At 41.2% G+C, this 17,748-nt stretch overlaps 1 protein-coding gene across 1 annotated transcript; it reads left to right on the forward strand.

The window, feature by feature from the left end:
- The first annotated feature begins 864 nt into the window (after window positions 1-864).
- On the forward strand, window positions 865-17,282 carry exoc3l1 (exocyst complex component 3-like 1). The gene is made up of 15 exons (XM_028043397.1): window positions 865-1,205; window positions 5,898-6,061; window positions 6,597-6,816; window positions 8,573-8,785; window positions 9,753-9,943; window positions 10,014-10,232; window positions 11,166-11,236; window positions 11,842-11,959; window positions 12,916-13,041; window positions 13,300-13,400; window positions 13,556-13,672; window positions 13,757-14,027; window positions 15,020-15,175; window positions 16,067-16,209; window positions 16,754-17,282. Exons 1-15 carry the CDS (start codon window positions 1,163-1,165, stop codon window positions 16,938-16,940), a joined length of 2,340 nt encoding a protein of 779 aa, XP_027899198.1. The 5' UTR covers window positions 865-1,162; the 3' UTR covers window positions 16,941-17,282.
- The last annotated feature ends 466 nt before the right edge of the window (window positions 17,283-17,748 follow it).

A 17,748-nucleotide genomic window follows, 5' to 3' on the forward strand; every position in this document is an offset into this window, starting at 1 on the left:
TGGATTAGTGAATTGGATCATAAACTGTGAGCTGCAAATGGTAAGTACTAACAGTTGGATTTAGATCTGGGCTTTGACTAGGCCATTCTAACACATGGGCGTGTTAGAATTTAATCTCATTTGTTTCTTGCTGTATCTTTAGGTTCAGCCAGTCTTGACTCCTTTGGAGCATCTCACATGATTTTCTTGTCCTCCGCTCTGCCCATCTTCCCATTTTTCTTGTTCCTACAGAAGAACAACATTCCCACAGCATGATGCTCTCAACACCATGCCCTATGGTGTTGACACTCAGGGTAAAGCGAGCTATTATTACTTTCTATGGTAAAGAAGATGAAGGAAAAACCCCAAAGTTAAAGGAAAATGTAGATTGGTCAATGACTCCATCCGGAAAAGAGACGAGCTGAACCCAAAAGCTGAGCGAGGAGTGCTTTCTTTTAATGACTTTATCTAATAAATAAAGTGATAAACACATAATTTCTTGGCTAAATGTGTTTTCTATGAAAAGGCAGCATAGAGGTTTGGCACTGGACTTGATTTTTCATTAAGATGCTGAAGCTTCAGATCATCTTCAATCTGCCTCGAGAGTTTTCTTCTTCTGAGGTCAAAGCTAAACTGAACAGATGCACTTTTACGCATAAAAACTAAATAGTTTAGAACCTTTTGTAAGCTGCTTTATTTACATTTATCACCTTCGTATCCATAGAAACTGCTTTGTTGAAGTCATTCCCACATTTAAAGGTTTACAAATTGTTGGTTTTTTGTTTTTTTTACCCAGGCTCTTGAATGCAACACATCCTCGCTCCTCATCCCTGTCCCTTCCTCCCCTCTCTCACTCTCTCTATCTCCCCCCTCATCATCCAAGCAGCAATCCCCTCCTCCTGCTTCCCCTCAGCTCCCTCCCTTTCCTGCCGGCCTCTCGGCAGAGGATGTGTCTGGGAGAGAGAGTGCGTGTGAGGTGGGGGTGAAGGGGAAAGCCGTCAGTAGAATGGATATGCGCCCTCTCTCCTCCACCCTCTCTTCTCCTTCCTCTCCTCCTCTGCCTCCTCTCCGGCTCTGCTCGGCCTTCCCGGCCTGCGTTGCGCACTGGTCGCTCCCTCAGCGCTGGCCCTCGGGGGTTGAAGGAGTCTCGTCGGGCGGACGGGTGGCTGAAAACTGAACTTCAATGTCAGCTGGGAACCAGAAGAATGGAGGTGACAAACCTAAAGGTAAAGACGGCGATGGCGACAGCAGCAGCAGCTTTTTCTGGATGACCAACACCCACTTCCCTAAAGTCCCTGAGCAGAAATAAACAAAATGGGCTGGCAGTGCTGCTTCTCAGCCAGAGAAATGAATGGACTGTGCTTTGCCATACCTAGAGGAGACGGGTTGGGAGTGAGGCGTTGATTTGTGGCGTCTGACTGCGTATTGATCGCCATCTGAGTGATGGATGATACTCCCTGAGAGCAGGTTGAGGATTTTCAGAAAACATTACAGACTTGTCAGGCGGTTTTAATGTTGTTCTCTGAGCTAAATGTCAGTTTCGCTGCACTTTAGGAGCGGTGTGTTTTTTGCATTTGCCCCTCCGAAAAGTTAATATTTAGTGGCATTGAAAAACAAGCTGTCAACTTAGACTAATGAACATTTCAAAGACAAAGTTTCAAATGAGTTAAAGGAATGAAGTTTGACTGTTTTGATGTGGAAACACAAAGGAAAAGTTTCTCATTCTTGAGTCAAATGTCATTAAGATTAAATAAATATTACACCCTTGATCTGATCACTGATAAATTACATTAAATATATGTTTAGATTTGATCTCAGAGCCATTCCACTCATTAAAATAAATCATTAAAATCTCCAAAATTAATATGATCTTCATAGTCATGATAGTTGGTTTGAACTCGTGACCAGAATTTAAACTCCTTTGTGATGAATGTTGAATTGTCAACCTGGGAAAGATCCCGTATAAATGACAGACAAAAAAAGTGCCAACGAGCCTGAAGAGCTTTAAGAAAAGATGACAGGAGCTTCAACTTCAGCTGACACCAGAGTTGGGTCTGGGGACTGAAATGAAAGTCTGGACCATTTTCAAAACTTAGATTCTTTGACTTTTCTTAGATGTCTAAAGGATATGCTCAATAAATATGGAGCTACATATTGCATGACATTATTTATCCTTTCACTCTGGGGCTTTTTAGATGTGCTTTGTGATCATCTATCACTTCAAATCTCAACAAAATACAATGAAGTTTATAGTTAAAAGATCCCAAAATGTGGAAAAACTTGAAGGAAAAAAAAGAGTTGTGTTGTTTTTTTTTTTTGCAGGAGACTGTATTTTTGACATGTTTGGTGTTGCTATATAAGAAAGTTACAATATTTACATAAATCAGTAAGAACACGTAACTTTTCAGCTTGCTGTGGATCTCTGAGCATCAGGTAATGTTTGTTCAGTTGTTGTCAGCCCGGCTGTTTCCCTGCTGATGCAGAAGCAGCAGCAGCGTCATTGGGGCTTAATCAGTGTGTGACTGTGTTGTTCTCTGCCTGGCTTCGCTTTGGGCTCTGCTCCGCTGCAGAGGTAGATTACATTAGGCTCATCAGATGTCATGTGGAGCTCTGTGGTTTTACCGTGTTGCAGTTTTGCTTTTCACAACGTTTCAGCATCATCAGATTTGCTCCGGCTAGCATCCCATGACCTCCTCGGAGACAGAGACGGGCCTGTTGGCGTAACTGAGACGTTAACAGAATCTGCACAAAGACACTCGTGACTAACATAAACTGTTTTCCTGACCTGGACCCAGCATCTATCTCCACTGAATCACTTGTGAAGCTGTTGTCCTGCTAAAGCCAATCAGGACGTGCATCCCCAGACCGAAGCTCAGTCATGTGACCACAATGGCTGCAGAGCTCCCTCTTCTCATTGACCGAACAGATCAGGAATGATATCCAGGCTACCTGGACTGGTCAGCAGACCCTCTGCTCTGTCCTCTGGATAAAGCTTGTCTCCGTTAGGAAGCAGATCATGCAGCGAGACTCACTGTCAATATTCTCCCATATTTTTTTGCATGCTCACAGTTTGCTTTATGTTACGATCCTTCAGAGGACGGATTGGGTGCTTCTCTGTTACTTTAGACAACGGCCGTCTTGGCGCTCCAATAAAGATTTCTCTCAGGAAAAAAAAAAGAAAACAATAATAATAATACAGACCTTTGGGCACTTAAATAACTTAAAAACAACATAGTATGTAGGAGAAAACATATGATACAGAAACCCTTCAGCTGTGAGTTTGACAATGAGGAACAGCAAAAACAAAAACAAGTCTACGATTTAAACTAAAATGTGCAGATTCATCACACTGTGATGATTTAAAAATGTCACAGGGTTCGGTTCCTATCAAATTGTTTTAACTATTTCTGTTTAATATTCGTCTCTTTCGTGAACACAGGTTTCAGAAGAAATGAAATTAGACTTGTAGAAATAATTATTTTATCCATATCTACTGGATATGGATCAGGATGTAGATGGACAGATAAACTGAGAGCTGAGGTCTTTCTGCACCACTACAGTTGTTGAACAACAAATCTATTCATGTGATTACCAATTGGTTAAATATTGATTCAAATATCGTCGCTAGATCCAATGTAATCGTTAGATTCACATGTTGATATTGTAACTTGAGATGAATGTATTTTCATGCCTTATTCCTCACATTCTTTACTACAACATACTTAATTAGGTGTTTACTGATTTAATAAAAGTATATAAAATATTTGATAAAATGCCAATCAGACTGGCTAATAATGCATAACCAACAATCGGGTCTGCAGAGATCATCTTTGGGGCTGACCTCCCCTCCATGCAGGACTTGTACAGGTGTAGGGTCAGGAAAAGGACAGTGAGCATCTCTGCAGACCCCACACATCCTGGACACAAACCGCTAAGACTTTTACCTCCAGGTTGGATTTACAGTACATAGTTTCTTCCCCCCGAGACTGTTTCAGTGATGAACACTAAGCAGAGTTCCCAGACTGACATAATTCAACCTTATCTTCCTTTTCTTTCTTTCTTTTTTTTTTTGTAAAAACACTTTATATACACAGATAAAAAAAAAAAAACTTTTAAATTTACATTTTAAAGTCTTGACAGAACAAATTGGAGAAGTCAAATTCCCTGTTTGTGTGTGCACACTTAGCAAACAAAGCTGATTCTGCCATGTAATTAAGAAGTCTTCCGTTTATTAATGAACCATTTAGTGAGACATTATCTGTTCCCTACAATCACTTGTTAAAGCAAATGTTAGCAGTACATTATTAGATTGAAGCATTGTGACATCCTGAACAGAAATCCAAGCACAGCACATCCATACTATCCATGTTATTTCATTATCTTCTAATATATTAAACCATAGAAGAGAAAGAAGTTGTACTTTTTAATACTGATGTCCAATATCTAGAACACAAATATCTGAGTTCCCTGGTTTGTTTATGATGAAGTCCTGAAACGTCTCTTAAAGACGTCCATAAAAACAAAGTTAAAGAGCGTTTCTCACGGACCTCCGTTTGGCTGCAGATACTTCTGGTTTGCCAGCCAAATTGACCTGAAGCGTTGCCGTTTTCTGCCGGGAAACTCTTTCATCTATCGACAAACATCAGTTTGAGAAGTACGTTTAAAATGCCGTGGTCTCTTTGAAACCCCATTGGAGCAAACGGCTCCTTAAGTCCAGGGCACAACCTTTTCCCATGACAGAAAAGCTGCAGCCGGCCAATTCAAGGTCCTTGTGAAGTTTAACTTGATCGCCGGCGTCATTATCTCTGTTGCAACTGCAGCTTCGCTTCCAGGAAACGTTTGCAGAAACTAAATTTGCTGTGCTCTGAGGTTCGTTCCCAGATGGGACGTTTTTCTTTTTGCTCAAGAGTGATTGATCTGTGGCTCTGATTTATAGAGATTTGAATCTAATTCTCATATAGGATCAAAAATAAAATCCTCCCACTGTTAAGGTTTAAGGGTCAATTTGATCTGGAAAGACAAAGTTGGCATGAGAAAGAGAAACTCGGTGCTTTGCCAAACTATTTACAGCCCTCTAACTTTCTCACGTTTCAGATTCGTTATGGCCACAAACCTTTCAGCGTATTTTCCTGAGATAAACCGACAAAGTGGAGCACAGTTGTGAGGCTGAATATGCATTGGTTTCAAAGCACTTTTACAACTCAAAATCTGAAAGGTGTGGCATGCATTTGTTTTCAGCTCATTTCAGATTATTCACAGTAACTCCAGATATTCGGGGTTTGGTTTCTACCAGCATCTAGAATATGAAATTTGATCTTCTTCTTTCCAAAGTATTTCTGGCTCTGAATAAATGCAATTTTTAGGTTTTTCCAAATATTACGAATTGTATTTAGGTGTGGACTTTGACTAGGCCGTTCTAACACATTAGATCTAAGACTCTAATGAAGTACAGTATTTGGAGTTGTCATGCTGTGGTTAACCTCTGTCCCATCCCTGACTCTTTCACAGCCTCTGAAAGGTTTCTGTCCCTGCTGAAGTCAATCATTCCCACAGTATGATGCTGCCACAGCCATGTTTTACAGTGGGAATTATGTGGATTTTATCTAGTGGTATCGAAGGCTGAATACATCTGCACACCACACTTGTTCGGGATATATTTATGGAACATTTTGACGCTGCTGTGCAACACTTTTGTTTCAGTCCGATGCATAAAATCCCAACAAAATAGCTTCAAAACCGGTTACAGCTTGACAAAATGTGACAAAGTGCAAAAGGTATGAATACTTCCACAAGGTTCTGTAAGAAAAACCCACATTTCAACCAGAAACACAACTTGATTTTACATCTGTGAGCAGCTAAAGGCATTCACGTTCCTATATGTGTGTGTGTGTGTGTGTGTGTGTCTTCTTTAAAACCAGAGGCTGCTGTGTGGCCAGAGGTGGAGCGGGCAGAGTGCTTGGCCCGCGGCGCTGCTCTGAAGTGGGCGTCTGGAGTTTTCTGTCGGCCCGAACATCTGGAGCGACTGAGCCAGTACAAGAAGAGAGAGAGCCAGAGGACGGCCTCCATCCACACCAGACTGAAGGTCAGAGAGAACCAAAATGGCGCATCATCATATTTATAATGTCTTAAAGCAGTCCATGTCATCAGTTTTCAAAGTGTGTGAAGGTCTTTTGATGCTTTGAACTTTGTCCCTCATTTCCAATTCAGTTCTTGTACTTGACTGTGACAACATTATATGCAAAAATCAGGGAAGTGGGCAAAGAAAGTAGTAGTAGAGTATTAGAAATGTATTATATATGTTTTGAAATCAAATAAATTAAAGACTTGACACAGATTCTGAAAGACCGTCCTTTGATTACCTAATATATTCCAGGACACTGCAACAATCCAGCTGGTTGAAAATGTTGCTTTCAGTACATTTCACAAACTCTAACCCTGAAAAATTCAGCAAATTGTGTCGTTTTGATTAAATCTTCCTCTAAAATCTTCCAAGGTCTGACAATAAGCTATAAAGTGACCACAGTCTGAAGGAAAGAATTTTTGTAAAAAGTCTTTAGCCCTGTCGAATGATACCACTTTAAAAGCTAACCCGACCTGCTGGGATGATTTGTTTCCAGTCGATGGTTCAGTCGTACCTGGAGGGGGTCGGCTGGGGCCTGGAGCAGCTGCGGGAGGCCCGGGACGAGCTGAGGGAGGTGTCGCTCACCCTGAAGGAAGCAGGACTGGAGTCGGATGGAAACACAGACTGCTTGGCGTCTCTGGAGAAGCTGAGAGAGGTTTCGGTCGACCATCGCCAGCTCTTCACCACCGTCAGCAACCTGCCTCGACTTTACGCCAGTGAGAAGCTCCAAGCCGCCGTGTGGCTGCGCTGCTTGTGCAGAAATATTGTCTTACAGTACTGGTCCGAAGCTTACACACAAACACACCCCCACACACACTCGTCATGGGGTATATGTGCCATGAAATCTTTACTAAGCTGCTGTTGTTTTTTTCAGCTTTAATGATCATAAAAATCAACATTTATGATTCGCTTTGGAGGAAGGAGAATTAGTTAGGGAGTTCAGGCATGAAATCATCATCAACTAAACTGTTAGGCCTTGAACCAAGAAAAATAGAAAGATCAACACCTTCAGGCTGACCAGAAATGTGCAGCGGCTGACATGGACAAACCAAATACCATCCTGGGAAAAGTTACTGCTTTATTTGTTTTACATTTATTTAACCCAGAAAGTCCCATTGAGATAAAGGGACTCCTGGCCAAGAGGCAGCAACGTTACACAAGAATGACCAATAATAACTTAATTATTAAATAAACATCAGAACATCAGATGAGACACTGGCTGGCCACCTGGACTTGTGTGGACGAGTCCAGGTGAATATTTCAAACCCAAACAACCCTGAATATCAAACATGCTGGTGGGAGAATCATACTGAGGGTTAAAGCTGTTTGTTGAATAGGATAAAGAGGAATGAACCGAACACCAGGTTTATTCAGAAAACCAACCAAATAAAATTTGTTGTTCTATTTCTGATGTGAAGACTAGTCTAATTTTGACCTAAAACTGTGCCAGTGGTTTGTTGACAGGGACATGAAATGTGTGGTTGCTCCTCAGTTTAATAGATTTAACCAAGTATTGAACTGAACCAGGTTCTTCTGGTTCTCCTCTCCGCCGTCACTAGAGCCATGCTCAGTATGAGGGACAGCCACACACACCTAACAACAACTTAGTGATGCCAATTAAGCAACCAGTCATGTGTTTGGGAGGAAACTGGAATACCCAGGGCTGGGAACAAAGACCCCGGGCTGGGATTTGAACCCAGGACCTTCTTACTGCAAGACACCAGTGCTACATTACATTTTTATATGAAGCCCCTTAAGGCAGGGGTGTCAAACTCATCGCGAATGCTCTTAAAGGGCCGGTTGTGCCAGAATGTATTGATAAAACATGTTCACAAACTGTTAAAATATCAATGAATTCTTAAAATTGAACAATATTACTGAAAATCTTTTTAGTCCCTCTAGGATTTTGTGATTTTTTGCAATAAAAATGAAAGCGTTTGTGGTACTAATTAGGAAATATTTGCGATATTTGCACTTAAAAGTAACTGTAAATGCAACTTTTTATTACTCGTACAGATCATGGACTGTAATCTGACATTAATTAAGGCTGAGGCAGCTGTTTAGTATAAGCAAATAAGTTTTTGAGAAAAATCTACAATAAACTCCCAATTATGAATAATTCTCAAGAAACTGGAGGGACTGATTGATATAATTTGGCATTAAACAGATAAAACTGCATTAATTTGATTGATAACATAATATTTAAGCACACTTGATGTTTAGTCTAGAATCTAGAGGGCCACATAAAAACATATGGTGGGCCGGATTTGGCCCACGGGCCTCGAGTTTGACACATGGCTTAAGGGAAAAGCATTAAAGGCATTTCCAAAACACACAAGTGCCGTGTTACTGGAGCTCACCCCACAGTAGTTTGACACAGGATTCAATGCCAGTGTTGTGCAGAAGCTTTTCACTTCCTGAGACGCTATTATTGAGATTAACATTCAGTCTTCCCTTCCTGGCTGTGTGCAGTACGGAGCATGGTGCTGGAGACGGAGCGTCTGGTGGAGTCCAGGCGGCTCCTGGAGGCCCACGCCCGGCTAATGGATCTGGAGCGCTGGCAGGACGACATCCTCTGGCAGCTCCACGGGGCCGCTGGGACGGCAGGAGGTTCACTCAGCAGCGAGGACACGGAGCTGGTGGCCAAATATTTCTCTGGAGTCGGGCAGCTGGTGGACGCCCTGGGTGAGGACACCTCGGAGACGCAGCTGTAGCTTTTCCCTTCACGCTCCACAAAACTACAGACAGAGTGAATTTAACTTTTAGTCTCAACTTTATTAAATTAGAAAATGCTACATCTACTTTTACACAAATGTTTTGGTCAGCAGGCATCTAGCAGCAGCCGGTCTGGTAAATAATTTAACACAACACAACTCTAACACATTGTTATCTAACTATTACATACAGTATCGCACAGACTTGAACAAGCATAGATCACTGGCATGAATGTCTCATTCATTTTATGTTTTTGAACCTGTTTTCAGGGGTGGAAGGATTATACAAAATTATACATACAGGCTCAAATACACACACACACACATATATATATATATATATATATATATATATATATATATATATAGCTACAGTATACACATACCCCTTATCATAATCAAAACAGCGGGTGAATATTTGACAACTTCTCTTGGCTGAGGTAGTAAAGTTCATTTAAGTTTGGTTTGCTTTTCTTCCGGCTTCTGAGCATAGTTCACAAATTTTAATCCGATTTTTAACAGGATTTAGATTGGAGTTTTGGGAAGGCATTTTCCAAAGCCTTAATGTTAGCCAGCTTTATCCATCTAAATGCCTGTTTTAATATGAGTTTGGGAAACTGAACTGTGTCCAAGATTCCACAGTCTAAATGATAAGTGGGGAAGCTGAAGAATTTAGATTCGTTTTTTATTTCACCCATTTTGTGTAGTGTACCAGTACCACTGGAAGTGAAACAAACCATGTTGGATTGTTTCCGTGAGATGGTCGATGGTTCCTATTCAGGCAGATTGATCAGGAATAAATTGCACGTTCTCTTTTATCACCACAGAGCTCGTATCAATCAGCTTGTGAAATAATCTAGGATGAAAAATAAAAAATAAGTCCAGAAGTTTGATCTCAAACCACTTCACTGACTTCCTGTCCCGGTGTGTGGCTGCAGGGAAGGAGCTGTGGGCCGTGGTGAGCAGCTCTCTGGCTCTGGCCCGCCAGAACCCCACGCCCTTTGTGTCCGCGGTGAGGATAGTGGAGCGGGAGGAGGCCCTGGACCGGGCTCTGCTGGCGGAGAGAGGCGGCGGCGGCAGGCCGCTGCCCGCAGGAAGACCTCGCTGCTGGAAGGCCTGCTTCTTCCAGGTGAGTTTACAAACTCAGGTTCACATGACAAACATCCAGCCTGTCAAATCTCCCACTTCCTCCACATCAGGTACTAGAGGAGGCGGTCTCTGCGCGATTTCGCAGCGTTTCCTATCTGCACACGCGAGGCCCGGGTTTGGCGGGCCACCTCTCTGCCCTCCAGCACGCCGTCATGGCTGACCTGGCCACAGTGCGCCACCTGCTGGAGCACTGCGTCCCACCTCACTACCAGCTGACTGCAGCTTACCTGAGAGCCAGCCACCGCTGTTTACAGACTCACCTGGCGCAGGTCAGCGATGTTTAATGAATTGTGAGTGGTGTTGGGCTTCACGACTCGCGTACTATTGCATCTACAGCCGTGAGAGACTTTCTCCTTCTGTTTTCTGATGAACAAAAGTTGAATAATCCTTGAAAAACAATTTGATTTCCACACTGATGTATGCTGACTCGACATGACTTTCATTGATTTGCCATATCACACCTTACTTTTAACATTTATTAGTATTTTTGTTTTTTGACTTACTGAATAAATAAAGACTCATCCAGATGCACATTTACTACCTGCTAGGCCTGAGGTTCGTAACCTGCCTATAAAATGCACAACAAAGCCATAAAACTGCTCTTTGTTGTTCATTTAAAAACCAAATGTAGTTACTAATGTGCTTTAAAAAAACAACATTTATCTTCAATATATTATTTCTTATCAACCAACTTGACAGTTGGTCAAATCTAGATGACTCCAGATGTAAGAAAAGTAGATAGATGACCTCATTTTTTCATTATCTGTGAAACCTAGAGATAATTACAAGACCCAGTGAATATCCAAGACCGTTCCAGATTAATACTTTTAACCAAAATGTCCAGGAAGAAAGAAATCTTGAAATTTTAATTTAAAATGGGAATTTTATCCTGGAAAATATGTAGGAACCCTGGTGAAACCTTGTTGTTTGTTGACATCTTCATGTGGTTGTTCTGTATTATTTTTTGTCATAGTTTATCAGTTAATTGCAGATTTATTTATGCTGATTTTGATGAAAGCGTTACACCAAAAGCTTAATTATTAAAGTTGTTCTGCAGATACAGTATGTCGCTCTAGTCTCGACTTACGTTCATATTTTGATTCACACACTTTCACGTCTTCAGGGACAGAGTGGAGTTTAAACATTTTGTTTTCATCGTTGTGTGAAAACTCCTCCACATCTAAGTGTTAATTGTGGCCTAGGTTAGCAGCTGGGATCTGGAGAGCGGTGAAATATTTGCCGTGCTCAACTGGGTGCTGCACATCTACAACAGGTGAGTCTCAAAACCGACACTTTGACGATGAATCCCCGTCTGTTTATCCTGCAGTTTGACATGAATGTTGGTATCTTCGGTGATTCTTGAGAAGTGGGACAAAACGGGTTTAAATTTTACCCAAATTTTTAAAAATTATCCCCCAAGCTTATGTATAGAAATATGACAATTAATGTTTTGGAAATGTAAAGATGCCAACGTGCAGGATCCCAGTTGCAACATTTTTTGAATAAATTTAATTCAGTTTAATGGACCGGACCCAGAACTTTGTCATCACCATCTGACAAAAATAAATATAAAATAATTTTTTTAATGACCCTTTTAGTTATATTTTTACTCAGTTTTACAGACAAGTGCTTCTCAAGAAACAAAAGAAATATTATTTAAAACAAAAAACATAAAGTTCATCAGATTGAGTTGACAGTGCATGACGGAGTTGACACGATACTGATGGTGGTGGCAACAAGAGTTCACAGCAATATTCAAAGAAATTTACCTTCCCAACCCATATTAGGTCTGCGTCATGAAGCATTATAGCATTACCGTGAATAATCAAGCCCAGTATCCAGATATGGCGGACGTTAAACGGTTAGTTTTGTTGGCAGCCCAGATATGATGGGACATCCAGAGCTGGTCACAGAGTTGGACAGATCACAGCTGGGACCGCTCATCTCCATTGAGGGCGTCGAGCAGCTGCAGAGCAAATACGTGCAGAGTGTCCGGGTGAGTCGATCACAATCGCTTCTTCAACTTTACTCAGAATACAACTCTGCCCCGGTGAGGTGCGGGCGGTTTTTTGCAGACTTAATGAGAAGCTTCAGATGCTGCATCATTGCAAAAGATCTAAAATACATATCCAACAAATTCCAAATATTCTAAGCAGGAGAAACAAAATCCTCTGCAGAACGTAATTTTCTTTTTACAGCCTCAGACCAATACAAAACGGCACATAGTTGAGAAGTGGATGAAAATGATGAATGGGTTTTCCCATTAAGAATGGTTGGTTGTCTGGTTCAAAATATCTCTGGCTGCGTCTTTAGTTATTGTGGAAAAGTGAACTTCTGTCCCAGTCTAGTCTTTTATAGCCTATAATAAGGAGGTGTGTACATTTTTAGAAACATGGACCAAAATTGTCTAGTTCATTATTGTTGGGTCTAAATACCTATTAAACAAAACACAGGGGGCCACAGAGCATAATATCTTTTAAATTGGAAATTCAGAAATTATTTTATTTTATTTATTTTTATTTTTTTTTTACCTGCATAATACCAAACAAAGTGGTTTTGTTTTTGTAGTGAAGTTATCATTAAGTTATTTCTTACACAACTCATAAAAACAGTTGCATTTTTATATATATATTTAAAAAAACATACAATTTCCTGCATTTTTAAATGTTTTTTGTTCTGTTTTTCCTAGGTCTAGATAATTTATTATCTATTCTCAGCAACAAGAGCAGGATATGAGTCACTCTCTTTAAAAGCCTGTGTTGTAGTAAATAGGTTCATGCATGTCTGCTTTTGAGTAAAAGTAATTGAAAATACAAAATACTCTTTTCCGTCGCAATATTATCCCATAAAGTCCAGTGTAATGTGACAAAATATGAAAGCTCAAGTCCTATGAACACTTTTGGAAAGCACCACATTGATTTCCTTCTTTCTTTTTTTTTTGTGGGTTTGCAGAAGAGTGTATCTGAGTGGATGCACAAAGCTCTGCAGGTGGAGCTGCAGGACTGGCAGAGAGATCAGGAGCCGGATTCGGACCACGAAGGATTCTACCACACCAGCCTTCCCACCATCATCACTCAGGTGAGTTTTCTGCACAAACATAAGCTACAGTATAGTGTTTCAATGCAGAAAATAAAAGATCACAAGTGGTAGAGTAACACCGTTTATTGTGATGTAGCTGGAGATAAATTATAACCTGCTGACTTGACCATAATTATCTATATCAGTATCCACTCCCAGGATCTGCTTACTGTAAAGTCTATGTGTCTATTGCTATATAAAAACACTTCCTGCTGTTTTCAGGCTGCATAATTTGTGTCACTGTTTGTCGGCCGCCAGATGCTGGAGGAGAACGCCCGGGTGGCTCTGATGATCGGGGAATCCCTGCGAGATCAGACCATCCAGATGGGGCTGTATGAGGTAGAGAACCTCCTCAACAGGTGTGTTGTTCAACAAGAGGCTACCTGAGCAGTCATAAAACTGTTTGATACTTTTATCTAGCCTTCTTCTTGTTCTTCTTGTCATGTATTACCGATTTAAAACCATGTCTTATTTTGCATAAACAAGGAAATGCACGTTTTAATGCAACTTTCAGGTTCCGGGAAGCTCTGGTTGAATATGGGAAGGAGCACCGCAGGGATCCAACCAACAACAAAAACAAGTTCTACCTCCACTACCTGCTGGCCTCCATCAGCAACTGCATCATCCTCAAGTAAGACGTGTTCTGATCGCAACCCTTCCCATCATCTTAATACTCAACACTTCTCAGTTCAGCATCGTCTTGTGCTCAATGTAGAAAGTCCACGGAGAGCCTGCAGCAGCAGCAGTTGTCCCGCTTTTCAGGAATGTTCTCTCGGACTCCCCCCAACCCTCTGGCAGCTCTGGACCGGGCGGTGAGGCGAGCGTGTCGACTGGTGATGGATCAGCTGCTGCTGGAGCTTCAGCCCTTCCTCCCCGGCCTGCTGACCCGACCCTGGCTGGTCCAGGGAGATCCCGTCCCGAAACTGTGCAGCGTCCTGGAAAGTCACTTGGACTTGTACGGTCGAGTGCGGCCGCCCTGCCGGCAGGTGACTAAAAATCACTCGGCAGACTTTTGCTTTGAGAAGAAGTCAGTGCTTTAACATTTTGTTAAATTGCAATGCCAATCTTCATTTGGATTTTATGAGGTAAATTGACATAAGTCCAGCAACTTAATCTCAGACGCAGCACGCAGTCAAAAACAACACAAAATGACAATACTAAGGTGGAAGTGTCCAAAATATCTTAGATATAAGGTTACAGTTTGCAGATGTTGCCGCTTATTATTATCATGTAATATTAGTGAAACATAGTTTTGTGGAAACAGATGATTTATCACTGGTAATCAGAGAAGTACAACCAGTGAAATTCTCTCTGCTTTTTATACATTAAAAAACAGAGGAGCTCTTTATTTTACATATTTTTATATGATCTGATTATGGGTTTTTAAAACAGTATAAGCACTATATTTCATAAAACACCAAAAATACACGTTTAGCAGTGTTTCTTTGATGGGAATTGTGACACTGTGGCCGCCTGTCCCACAAATGCCTACATGCATATTGTGTAAATATTCATGATGAGCCACCAGGGCCAAAAACACCAGGGCCAGTTTTTGCTCCGAGTCCACCTCTGAGGCCAAAACATTAATCAGAGAAGCTGCCAAGAGGCCCCTGGTCATTCTGGAGGAGCTGCAGGGATCCACAGCTCAGGTGGGAGAACCTGAAAGGGCAACTTTTAGCTGTAGACTCCAAATTTGGACTTCAAGAAAAAAGTGTTGAACAGAACAATTTTTGAAAGAAAGCCGTTACTTCAACACGATCCATAAGAGAGAAACAGCAAACATACAAGAAAATTATCTCAACGGATGAGGTCAGAATGACCCTTTCTGGCCAATATAAAAAACAGGTGACAAAAAAAAAAAAAAGATTAACATACGTCTCATACATGTATTAGAACGACCCAGTTGTTTGCTGTGGCAGGATGAAATTTACTGTGCATATGTCGCGTCATAACCCCGTCCTGCTCCCTGTGGCTGCAGCGGCTGCAGGAGGAGGCCCAGTGGCTGATGGTGGTGGAGTACGTCCGGGCCCTGATGCAGAAGAAGCTGGTGTGTCGGAGCAGCGAGGAGAGGAGGCAGCTGGCCCAGCAGATGATCCTGGACGACCAGCTGCTCAGAGAAGTCTTCCACAGCCTGGTGAGGATATTCAGTTATTTCATTAGCCATCTCTTTTTATGCACAATCAGTGAGATTCAGTGATGCATCGCTACCTTAAAACACCTGAATCAAAAGAATAGATCGTTACCAGGCCTCTGCAGAGCTGATTGACTGATGAGAGAATTTGGACTTTTGATTTATGTTTTTTGGGGAAGATGCGTTTAAAGGTTGCAGGATGGAAGCTGTCTAGCACTTGGACAGCCCTGTTTTAGTTGAATCCTTTGCAGCAGCCTCCACTATAGATAAGGTGTGTAAAAAAAAACAACAAAAAAAACTTAAAATAAACTTATCTTATTACAAGGGCTTAATTTTCATGCTGTATGATGTTAACCAGAGGCCTCGCTTCTAAATAGGAAAGACAAGAGAACATGCTCAAGAGAACATCGTGATAAATATCACGATGTAAGGGTTTTATATCACTGTTGTTGTGGATCTGGAGATCAATAATGACAGGAATAATGTGCTGAATAGTCATCCAGACCTCAAAATAAAATAAAAAAGCATCGGATCTGCCATGGTTTTGGTTTTCATGACGACATGAGATCCTAACTTTATTTCTACTATTGTGGTAAAACATCTTAACAGAAACTGGACAGCAGAGCCTCCTTTCCTCATGGCAAGGTTTATTTTATTTTTTTCACCAATGCACCATCACGTAACAGTAAGTGTGCGTGCCATTTGCATCTTAGAAAAAGACTTGATTCATCGCCTCTCCCAGGATCATATAAAAAAAATTAGAAAAGTATTAATACTTTTTAACCATATTATTCTAATTTAATAAATAGTTTAATTAAACAGCATAAGTTTAACATAGCAGCGTCTGATACCCATTCCTTTCATGTCTATAAAGCCCAGACACTCACTTTTCAGTCTCAGCAGGATAGCGAGGTGTCGCTTCCTGAAGTGAATCCTCTGGCTTTGCTCCCCGTTCTGGCTGACTTCATCCGTCTCAAAGATCCCGGCATGCTCACTCTGGAGGTTTCTGGACTTGCTGCCAAATATCCGGACATCAGGTAACCCTTCCCCACACAAAGTGATGCAGCCATACGCAGAACCGATCTTCCACAAACCTTCATGTTCGTAGTGTGATGGCTTGTATGTGGCACGCTGGCTGTTGCTCTTAAATAAATGTAACATGGCATGGCAACAGATCTGCTAAAGGAAGGGTGAAAAAGCAAAAAACTAAAGTGTTGCAATGCTTCCGTCAAACTCGACATGTTAGCCTGATTGACCAGCTGTGACAGAAATGTCTGCAAACATCACTGAAGCAACGTTGTGAGCAAAAGCGGAAGAAAGAAAAGTTTTATATCGACATGACAGACGGAAATGTGAAAATTATTAAGATATCTTTCAATTAAAACCTGTTTTGAAACTTTTTTGGGATTTTTGGGTTACTTAGTTTTTATTTTGACTTAGTCTAAACAAACAGCTTGTTTTTAACACCATGTCTTGTAACTATCTGCTTCTAAAACTCATTCAGCACAAAATCATCTGCAAAACCATCAGTGTGTTTGAACTTTCAAACATTTTACACGCCGTGTCCTCGTCTCCCCTCAGTGAGGAGCACGTGTCTGTGCTGCTGGACGTCCGTGGAGACGTTTCCAGGGACATCCGATGGGCCGTGCTGGACCTGCTGGAGCAGAGCGCCCCCCCCCTTCCAGCCGGATACCGGCCCATCTTCACAGACATCCTGGTGCCGCCCTCCACCTTGGCCTTCTGCCTGCCGACGGCCAAGTGTGCATGACTAGATGGTGGATCAAGCGGGGACAAGCATCCTCTTCTGTCCAGATTTTTGGAGCGTGATGGATCTGTTTCTGCTGCAGCTTATCAGGGAAAAAGTTTGTGACTTGCTGGTTCGGGTCTGACTTCTATTCACTGTAAAGATCTGTCGTGCCTTAAATGACTGTCTCTCTCCCTCAGCTGGTTCTCAAAGTTAATGCTACAGATTTATTATAAATTGCATATAAATGGTTTTACTCAGACCTGACATTTATTGTCAAATATTGCCCTTGTTTAGGGAATTCAATCCAGTCTGACCTACAGTGTGTCCATTTAAAAAAAATAAAAACAACAAATATTTGTTTCACTCACTCTCATGTATTTGCATGAAAAAATGATCAGATATTTTTTTCGCATTTTATTGCATGTTAACGTCAACATATACAATAAAAACTAAAGGTAAATACATGACAGTCTTTCAGGAGAATGCCCCCCTGTGAGTAAGAGATAAACATACTGCGTAATGACTCTGGTTTAAAATCATTACTTTTATTACCATTAGGTTATTATTTTCCAAAAACTTGACTTTTTTCAAAGTTGTCTCCTCCTTTGTTGTTTATACCAGTTTGTTTTTTTTATTTGTTATTGCATATTTATTGTATTTAAGTGGTGGTGTTTTTTTTTTTCTTTTGTTGTATGCACTGTAAACTTGATCACATTGAAGTTTAAATAAAAATTTTCGAAGTAGACTTTCGTATTTTCTCCTTGTACGGATAAATCGCATAAATCTGATTGTAGTTCCCTGGTTCACTACAGCCACACATTTTTGGAGG

Source organism: Xiphophorus couchianus, chromosome 2 (assembly GCF_001444195.1).
Source record: "Xiphophorus couchianus chromosome 2, X_couchianus-1.0, whole genome shotgun sequence".
NCBI lineage: Eukaryota > Metazoa > Chordata > Actinopteri > Cyprinodontiformes > Poeciliidae > Xiphophorus > Xiphophorus couchianus.